Consider the following 10468-nt stretch of genomic DNA (forward strand, 5'->3'; position numbering starts at 1 on the left):
CACAATGCATGCTGGTTAGATTTGATGCTGATTTGTATGACTTTCTTTAATCACGCTGCCTCCTGCTGCAGTAAACCTTAGCAGTTCATCTTAATGTGTGTTTTTAAGGCTGCAGTGTTATTTTAAGCAGCAGGAATGTATGAGACAGTTTTGGCCACCAGGTTGCGCCTGTGAGTGAGCAGCAAGTTGTAGCTGCAGAAGAACAACGACTCTTCCTCACGTTGTTTCAGGCAGCAGATAAAGTGTGAAAGCACATTGGTTTGTTTTGTTAAATATAGAAATAAAAACCAGCAGAAGTCGCCCGAGCGTCCGTCTGCGACATGATGAACTCATGAAGTTGACATTTTCCTGGAGTCAGTTTGCATTAAAGTCTTTTTTTTGTTGTTTTCCAGATCGAAGAGGATGAAAAGCTGAAAAAGAGGAAGGAGCGGTTCGGGGCGTTAAGTGCAGGTTCAGTCGGTTCAGTCGGTTCAGCCGATGTCGAGGTTTGTTTCCTTTCCACTGCTTTTTATTCTTCTGACTGATATCAATATGTTTTTAGAGTGTGTATTAATGTTTCTTCTCTTTCTCCAGGCGAAGAAACTGAAGCGCGCTGAACGATTTGGAAATGTGTGAATGATGTTTTAGACCGTTATTGTTGTTTTTTTTCTTCTGTTTTTTTTTTTTTGTTCTTTTGGTAAAACATTTTCATGGCTGCACAACAGAGACAACAACTGTCGATTAAAAGGATTCCTGAAAAATCTAAAGTATCATTAAATACAAAGAGAAATAGGCGAGTGAGATCAGTTATTTTAATTCACGCAACCAGGAACTAAAAACCAACCTGCGTCTAAAAATGTCTCATTATCATAAATACAACAAGGGAAATTAGAAATATAAAATGTATAAAATCAAGTTGAACAACAGAAATATTTTGGCATTTTAAAAAAAAAGTAAATCTTGTATTTGTTAATTGGAATTAATGCAATTAAACATTTTGTAATAATCCATTTAAATGATTAAACTGACCTATTTGTATTTACTGTGTGTATATTGTACTTTTGATTTATCAGATCGGCCTGTTATTTTGTTTTTTTGGTGGGGGGGGATATCATTGGTACACTGATTCAGTTATCTGTCCATTTTATAACCTTTTTGTGATTTAAAATAAATCGTTTTCAATTTTTTGCTACCTGCTTTGTTCGACTCGTTTGTTTCGTTTGGAGTCTTTTTATTTTACCGAGCTGCAGTCGAACACACAGAGGCAATTTATTATCAACTTCAAACCTGAGTGATCATCATCCTACAGTACTTTGGCTGTTTTATGTAATCCCCTGGTTGACATTTATACCTGTAACCATTTAATCAATGCTGTGAGTATTAGTTATCAATAAGAGATAAAGGGAACTTCTGTGATTGGTTGCACAGTCCAGCACAGGAACAACGTTAATATTGACCGACGGTAAAGAGACACTGAACTTTAAGCCTCTTTTGAACTAAATAACAATAAGTAGCAGGTTGGACACTGGAAAAGTTTCTTCATGTTATTATTGTGTAACTTCATACTGCTTCTCGTGGCCGATAACAGTAAGAAAAACAATAATTTCACATTTGTGTATTTTATAATAATGAGTTTATAACCTGTAGTTTTTACACTCCTGATGGTAAGAGAGGCCGAGGTACAGTGAACAAACATGGACAATTTAATATTTTATAACTGTTCAAACCAAATCTAACTGACTTCACAGTTAACAAAAACAGTTCTCTTCAAACTTATATTTTCTAGTAAAGTAAACCTTCACAAAGAACTTTAGAGCGTTAAAACAGCTTAAAGTCCATCGATTGTTCAGAAGAATTCAAAATAAATTATTATGGAGCGAAAATGTATCAGCTGTAGTTTAATTAATGATAATGCAGAATAATATAAATCTCCTACGATCCTACAATCATTTATCTGCTCTGATAATTATCTAAAAATCTATTCTTTGAACTTATTATAGTAGAGCCCACAAATACAAATATGAACCTGAAAGTGAGAATAATATATCTAATCATTAAGATTGATTCAGATATTAAGTACCATTATTAAAACTCATAAGTTAGTAATCAGCAAAAGGCACCAAGTAACTAAATTAACAGCAAATATATTATTTCTTAATGTAACCATTGTCTACATGGATATTGCTATTTGAGTGCTTGTTTTTTAATTGGTGATGTTGGTTTATGTCACTCAATCAGTGGACTAGACCAGTGGTTCCCAACATGAGGGTAGAGACCCCCACTTAGGGTCGGCAGAGCATCACAGGAGGTAAGAAAACTTGAAATCTCAGTATTTCTATAAAGGAAACTAAATTAAATTGTTATATTTAAGGTTTAGATTATTATTTAAAAATTACACAGGATAAGGGCACAGTGATTAACGGCCTCGTCCTGCATTTGAGCTGATAGATAATGAGAAGAAAACAGTGAATTTGTCCCAAAAAAGCCACCAAGTCAGTAATTTTTAAATAATACTGACATTAACATACACACAATACACACAATACTATATTAAATAATATTTTGTTTTTAAAGGACCAGCCAGAGACAGCGGATGAGAGGCAGTAGTCATGTCCATTTACTGTTGTTGCATACACGTTGATACAAACAGGGAAACAAAACTGAGGATGAACAAAGAAAAACAACAAACTACATAATTCTCTTTCCTTCACCGAGTTATTATACAGACAAAAAACAAATCAAATAAGCAGCTGCACTTTTTGTTTAAACATTAGATACAATTATTAGCTTTTTACACCCAGCTTCAATGTTACTTACATTGGCACGTTGAAACATAAAATAAAAAAAAAGATAAAATAATGATAAGCTGATGAAATCCCGCTTCTGGTTTTATGATGTTCAAATAAAATCATTCTCTCACTGTCAGACGCCGACAACAGAAACTAAAAGGAGAAGCTCAGTAAAAAGCTCCAGATGAGCTCCGAGTTCAGATGTTTAGATGATTTTGACGACGGGTGCGCTGCGTCAACCTCGTTTTAATCCACAGATTGGCTCCGAACAGTGTGTGACAGATCAATACATTATCTAAAATCCCACAAAAAGACCAAAACCAACAATGAATGTATCAAAGCCTGAGATATTCTCTTCCCCAGAGCCACAGAACAACTACTTAAAATACATCAATGAGCCTAACTGTTAACGATTAATTATCAACTATTAAATTAATCACCAACTATTTTGATAGTAAAAATGGCTTGAAACAGATAATCTAAGGAAAATGTTTAAATTATCTGATTTCCGGCTTTTAAACTGGGCTGCTAATATAACGATTATTGATAAATATGTTTATCATTTTCTCTATTAATTTATTGCTTGGTTCAGAAAACATTGATCACTGTTTCAGTGACGAGTAGTCCTTAAATATATTGTTTTGTCTAAAACCCAAAGATATTCAGTTTACTATTTACTAATTATTCACATGTGAGAAGCTGAAATCAGAGAATTTGGACATTTTTCAATATCAATATCAAAATAGTTTCATTTAATAAGTTTATGAATAATTGATTAAATGACTAACCATTGAAGCTCTACTGTCAAATGTGAACATTTAATATAAAGACATTTGGGTTGTAGTTGTGGGCGAAAGACAAGGTTAAAATTGATGCAGCAAGATATCCTGAGTTAGTTCTAACTACACTTCCCATAATGCAACAGCTTCTTCCATTAGATCGTCCCTGCCTGGTTAAAAACCTTCGTCTTTTAAAACGTCCCGTTACGGATCTGTACACAAACGTGATGTCGAAGCTCCTCCGGACCCACAGAAGACTTTATCGGACTGTTTTTACAGGATGTGTAGTTCTAGAGACTTATATATGTGTGAGGTGTTTTTAAAGACTTACATCTTCAGTAGAAACAAATTACTGGGTTTGGTCTTTTCATGGAATAATACAACATTGGAGCACCAGACTTGTTTGACGCAGAAGAGCTTCAATACTCTTCAAAATGAACAAAGTCGTGAATAATGACACCAATGACTTCTTATTTTGGATTTAAAGTTGTTCACAATGTATAATTTCAATAGTACCGTATCATATCACTTTATTTAATAAAGAAGCTGTAGCTGTCACACACGGTCAATGTTTTACCAAATTCAACTCATAATTACAGTCAACAGTAAAGCCAGATTTAATAATTATAGAGTCCAGACACACTACGCTCCTGGAACATGAGAAGAATAAATCAGAAACTGTTGAGTTATCTTCTCTTCCCTTTTTTAAACTTTACACCTGCAGCTGGTTTTGGGGGCTTTAGCGTAGAGAATCCGACCGTTTGGCGTCCTGAGCCACACGAGGACGAACACACCTTCAACACACCAGACTGACAGAAGAGTCTGATCACTTCTCTGAAACGTACAAAAAAAAGAGAACATACAAGCGTGCAGACCCAACGAATCCTATACCAAAAATCAGTTGGCATAAAAACCAAAAACCAAAATGACACTCTACATGTTTTTAGAAAAAAATTACAACAGAAAGTAAAACTAGTAGAAATGTTTCTCTTTCTCAGATTGAGCTAATCATCGGTGTACATTAACAGTACTTATGGCAGCGGGCGAGGGGAGGAGACAACTTGTTACATTAACTACAGGGCAGTTCCAGGTAGCACTTCACCTTTAGCCTTATTCCAGTGTAGAAACTCGTCCTTTTGAAACCACAGTAAACTATTGTAGTGATGCAGTGCTGTACGAGTACTGTGTGTATGCTTTGTTACTGAGCAGTGTGTTATTGGTTAAAAACTGAAGGATAAAACCAAAGGAAGTGTTACCGTTGTTCTGCTCTCCCACAGTTCGGACTGCAGGGCGGTCTTTCACAGAAACAACCTCTGGCTTCTCGCTCTCTCTCTCTCTCTAACACACAAACACACACACACACCACCGCCTTGTTTTGTAACAGCAGTAAACATCTGGAAGACATCTAAGCGTCTAAATCGGTTATCACTACCGCTAGGGGCGTGGTAAATATCCAGATGTGGCGTCTCTACCTGCTGCTGACAGTGGGGTCGTTTTAAATAAAGGCTCTGCTGTACATCGGAAGCTAAAGGTTGTTTGTCAGACAAGACCAAGTTCATGGAATTTCTCCCTCTCCTCCTCTTCCTCCTCCTTCCCTGGTTGGCTTTGTGGCCGCTGGCGTGCGGCGTGCGGCGGTCTGAGCCTCCCCGCGAGGATCCCGGAGGCCGTCACACCGTGCAGCATCTGTTCCGGAAGAGCTGATCGACCACCGAGGAGTCGGCCAGCGTGGAGATGTCTCCCAGGTCTCGTTCGTCGCAGGCGATTTTGCGGAGCACCCGTCGCATGATCTTACCTGCGGAGAGCGGCGGACACACGAAGAGGGTCAAACATCAAGCAAGTGAAAGCTAAGGGAACTTAAAAATATACACTATAGGCCAATATATCAGCTTTTCATTCAAAAAAAAAAAAAACATCTGAAAACAATATTCAAATGTCAAATTTCAAAATGTCAAATCTTTGGTTTTGCACCAACTTCCTGCAGTTATTTTGTTCACCGTTTGGGTTCACTGTACAGTTTCTCAGTTCTGTTAATATCCATAAAATATGACACATAGTTGGGTTGTCAGTTTTCTCTATGATAGAAAAGTAGTAGGAACAGATCTAGAGGGTAACATCACTTTATTTTCTCTGGAAAACTGGAAATAACTATAACTTATATATAATATATATAACTAATATACTGTTGGAATGAGTCCGAGTCCCATGTTAAGTTCTGACTTCACCCTTTCCTTTTTAAAGCTTTATATATTTGTGCCATACATTTCAGAGTAAAGAACTTTACCGGATCGGGTCTTGGGGAGTCCTGGAGCCTCCTGGATGTAGTCTGGCGTGGCGATGGCACCGATCTTCTCCCGTACTGTGAAGACAACTCACATCAGAATCTGAAGTCTCACCGAAGACCAGGTTTTATTATAAAGGTTACGCAGAAGTTAAACTGTCTTAAAATAAACATCTCAGACACAACTAGATAAACTTTTGTAGAAGCTGTTGTATCTGTGCAGCAGGATCCGATTCAGGTTTAAATCTCCTCCTTTTTCTTTACTAAATAGTACTAGAGCTTCAGTGGAGACTTTTCAGAAGCTCTTCCTCCCGGACAAAAACACAATTCTACAAAAACCACTTGAATTGTCAAAGATTAAAAGTCAAACACTTTTCCCAGAGCCACGTTTAACCAACCTTGTTTTTTGAGCTCCGCCTCCAGCGTGCGGTTGTACGTCACTCCGTCAGTGAGAGTTACGAAGCAGTAGAGACTCTCTCCTTTCACAGGATGAGGTCTGCCCACCACAGCGGCCTCGGCAACGACCTCGTGCTCCGCCAGAGCCGACTCCACCTCCGCCGTACTCAGCAAGTGACCTGGAGGGAAGGAGGGCGGTTAACGGACCGTAGAACGTAAATCTTCCCAATTTATGATCATCAGGAACAGAGTTTATCTTTAGAGACAAGAAGAAAACTTTCTTCTCCTTCTCTGAGAAGCTATTTGAGTTTCTGGTTTCTGTACATTTGTTGTACATTACAGTCAAATTGTTACTTTAAACATTTAAAATAAAATAACACAGGTTTCATCAGATGATCTCAGCTGTCAGTCTTACCTGAGACATTCAGCATGTCGTCTATCCTCCCTGTTATCCAATAATAGCCATCCTTGTCTCTACGGCAACCTGTGATTTAAAAACAAACACACATTAAAAACAAGTCAATAAATGAAAAGGAAGAAAAGCCTAAAATAAAAAGTATATTCTCATGAGTGTTTGATCTCACCGTCTCCCGTCACGTAGTATCCAGGGAACTTCTTGAAGTACGTGGTTTCAAACCTCTGCTGGTTTCCGTACACGGTCCTCATCACGCCGGGCCACGGCTGCTTGAACACCTGATCGAAGGCAGAGACGACGAGCCAGAGAGTGAAACACAGATTCAGATACTTCAATAATAATAATAATAATAATAATATTAATAATAATAATAATCCTAACCAGGTATCCTTCACTCGGTCCCTCCAGCTCTTCTCCTGACTCATTCAAGATTGCCGGCACCACGCCGAAGAACGGGAACGTCTGGAGGACAGAAAAGAACAGTTTAACTTCTTGACTGTATATTTTATTTATTTATTATGATATTAAAATCAGATTTTTAATGAAGGTTTGACAGTCATCTAGGAATAAATCTACCCAGTTTAATCTCCTCTACAATGAAATACCAGTCAACTCATTATATCTTGCGTTGTCTTATTGCTCTACAGTCATGTCTTTATTCTTTAATCTCGTCCTTTTTAATAAACATTCATGTACTCACAGCGGAGCCCGGTTTCATGGGTGTGGCTGCAGGAAGAGGAGTCAACACATGTCCACCCTGAAAGACCCCAAAACATCCAGTTAGAAATGTTGTTTTTTTTATCCGACTGGGTGTGAATAACCTGTGTCTCCAGCAGGTGGCAGCACAGTCAGCAACCACTGCTGAGTGAGGGAGTTAAAAACAGTGAATGGAGGATAAATTACACATTTTTATGTCAATGTTTTCTTTCTAAATGTGTAGATTGTAGGGAGTTCTGTCCTTTGTTTGTCTATGAGGAAGTTAAATTATCTCTAACACAATATGAACGTTAAGAAGCTCCTCAGTGGATGTCAGAATAACTATAATATACTTTATTAACTTACAGTTTCCGTCTGCCAGAAGGTGTCGACAATAGGACATCTCTTCTCTCCCACCACATTGTAGTACCACTGCCAGGCCTCGGGGTTGATGGGCTCTCCCACCGTCCCCAGAACCTTCAGAGACTGTCGTTTATACCTGCAGAGAGAAAACAGGTTAGACGAGTTAATGATTCACCACAGAAACCAGTACAGCTGCCTCCCTGCGTGCAAAAAGACCCAGATCATCACTTTCCTGTTGGGCTTCTAGGTCAAACTATGTTAGTTTAACAGGTTTTTTCTGGAACTGCACATTTATCTTTTATTTCCTGAATGAAAACATGATACGCGTCACTGGAAGTCAACGTTTGACGCTCAGAAACGACTCACTTTTGCACCGGCTCGCTGCCGAACTTCATCAGCATCCTGATGGCGGTTGGAGCTGTGTAGAACTTGGTCACCCGATATTTGTCCACAATCTCCCACATACGACTCACATCTGGGTAGGTAGGCAGGCCCTCAAACTGAAACACACACACACAAACAGAACGGAGATTATAACGTCACATTTCAGGCTTGGTACCAATCAATCTATCTTCTGCCTGAACAATAGGGTTAGGGTTAGGGTTAGGGTTAATTCAATTATGAATTCCAATAAAGCGAACAATAATTTGGTTTATAAATAGATAAAGCTGATTAATCAATAAATCTTCTTTTTGTTTAAGCTCTAATTCAAACTAATACAAACTTGCAGAAAGGTCAGACTGAAGCTTTACAAGTTAGAAGAGACAACAGGTTATTAAGTAAATGTGTAAATCATGTAAATTATTAATATTTTGATGAAATATGTCCAATCACAAGTAGTTCATATTCTAAAGATCTTTAAAAAGGGACAAATATTAAAGAAATTCAAAAGACTTACACTAGAAATAGTGTTTTTCTAGCTGGTTATGCTTATTATATGTTCTATACAGAATACTGTACAACTAAATATAAATAATAGGACGGAAGGATTTTAAAGACTGGATTAGTTGCAGACCGTAATGGACACCACCTGCGATCACAATAGATCGACCATCAGCCAAGTTGTTTGAAGACTAAAAAACAGGAAGTTGAGCAACTGTTTGACCCCTCAGCCCGCACTCACCAGGACGCTGGTGGCCCCGTTAGCCAGCGGGCCGTAGGTGATGTAGGAGTGCCCGGTGATCCAGCCGATGTCGGCCGTGCACCAGTAGACGTCGTCGGGCTGGTAGTCAAACACCAGTTTGAAGGTGATGGCGGTGTACAGCATGTAGCCGCTGACCGTGTGAAGAACTCCCTGCAGACGAGACGATGTTTCAACAGCGAGCAACATTCCTGAAACGCTCTCGGAGGGATTTTAAGACGGGTGAACGCAACGTCGTACAGCCGTGCCCGGTGAAATTTCAGGGTAAAAGCTATCACAAGTGGGACAAGAGCGAAGCAGGATGTGGTCCATGCTCCAGTGAGCACATCCTGGACATTGTCTGGACTCAAGTTACCAAATTTATTTGCAGATGCTTTGAGTTTTTTTTTGATAAATGTATCAGCAGTTAAGTCTATACAATGTCAACCAAAAGATATTTATATTTTCTCTTCTGTTTAATGATATAAAAGAAAAAAGAAAGCAGCAAATCCTCATAATAAAGAAGCTGCTTGGACATTTTTATTTGTTAACAGCGTGATATCGTGTTGTTCAACTCATCAAGTAATTATCTGAGCGCTACGTTTACAACTTCAACCAGCTTCCCCCCTACTTAAATATGTACAAATCACAGGTTGAATAGTTAATTATGTTTTAAATGCACATTTGTGTGTGTTTACGCTACCTTTGGTTTGCCAGTTGAGCCGCTGGTGTAGAGGATGAAGAGCGGATCTTCAGACTCGCACCACTCTGGTTCACACTCGTCTGAAGCTCCACGAACCAGAGTGTGCCAACACAAGTCCACGTCGGGGTTCCACGGGACCTGGTGTCAAACACACACACACAAAAAGGGACACACACACAAAACAGACAGGACGAATGAACACACAAATTCCCCTCGTTATCTATAAAATCATTAAATCCGTCACTAAAAACTCAAACAACAAAATGTCTCTACGATCTAAAAACACACAACCAAAGTGAAAGAAAGTTAGTTTGACAAAAAATGCCTCGCAAACCAGCTCAGAGGGAGAGCAAACGAGAGAAAAACGTGAAAACTGTGGATCTGAGTGAATAAAAGCAACAAAGAGTTGTTAGAAAACTTACAGACAATGTCACTTATTACCTGTGTGTCAATCAGAGCTGGGTCACCTACTGTGGGATGTACTAAAAGTACTGTACAGTTTAAGGACTAATGGGGGTATTTTATATCTTTGTTAGACAGAGTTGACTCACAGAAAGAGAGAGATCAAGATAGAGAAAGATAAGATGCAGACACTCATAAAAATAAATCTACAACATGTTTCTAAAAGTGTCTCAGTTTGTCTCCTGAGTGACGGATGAACAGTTTCGGGGGGTTTTGGGATCAATCTCCTCTGACTTAATGTGTCAAAAACAATCAATCAGTCCCAGAAACAGTAAACAGACCCAGATCTGATGTCCACTCAACATCTTTCACACACACAGAGAGAGAGAGATTCATCTCCAATAACGCTGTTAAAGAGGGATTCATACAGAGCCGACTAATCAGCATCGTGTTAAAGACGATGGCAGAGTCCTTGTGTTTTCAATCACTGCTTCCTACACGCTCAGATGTTTCTCATTATTTAACTGAGCACAAACCAAAAAGGAAAT

The 10468-nt window shown here is 38.7% G+C and overlaps 2 protein-coding genes across 2 annotated transcripts in view; one reads left to right on the forward strand and one right to left on the reverse strand.

The window, feature by feature from the left end:
• Positions 1–1171, forward strand: part of sarnp (SAP domain containing ribonucleoprotein) — a gene marked incomplete at its 5' end in the record, with an annotated part of 3350 nt that extends 2179 nt beyond the window's left edge. The window contains 2 exon segments of the mRNA XM_035657396.1: positions 393–485; positions 574–1171. Coding sequence (XP_035513289.1) covers positions 393–485; positions 574–615 — 135 coding nt within the window.
• Positions 1172–2573: 1402 nt separating this feature from the next.
• LOC118324242 (acetyl-coenzyme A synthetase, cytoplasmic-like) overlaps positions 2574–10468 on the reverse strand; it is a gene marked incomplete in the record, with an annotated part of 30191 nt that continues 22296 nt past the window's right edge. The window contains 11 exon segments of the mRNA XM_035656467.1: positions 2574–5339; positions 5829–5903; positions 6224–6400; positions 6637–6705; positions 6806–6914; positions 7018–7098; positions 7337–7393; positions 7699–7831; positions 8062–8195; positions 8819–8989; positions 9519–9656. Of these exon segments, the coding sequence (XP_035512360.1) occupies positions 5215–5339; positions 5829–5903; positions 6224–6400; positions 6637–6705; positions 6806–6914; positions 7018–7098; positions 7337–7393; positions 7699–7831; positions 8062–8195; positions 8819–8989; positions 9519–9656 (1269 nt within the window).

Source organism: Morone saxatilis, unplaced genomic scaffold (assembly GCF_004916995.1).
Source record: "Morone saxatilis isolate NCDOM2014 unplaced genomic scaffold, NCSU_SB_2.0 Contig15, whole genome shotgun sequence".
NCBI lineage: Eukaryota > Metazoa > Chordata > Actinopteri > Moronidae > Morone > Morone saxatilis.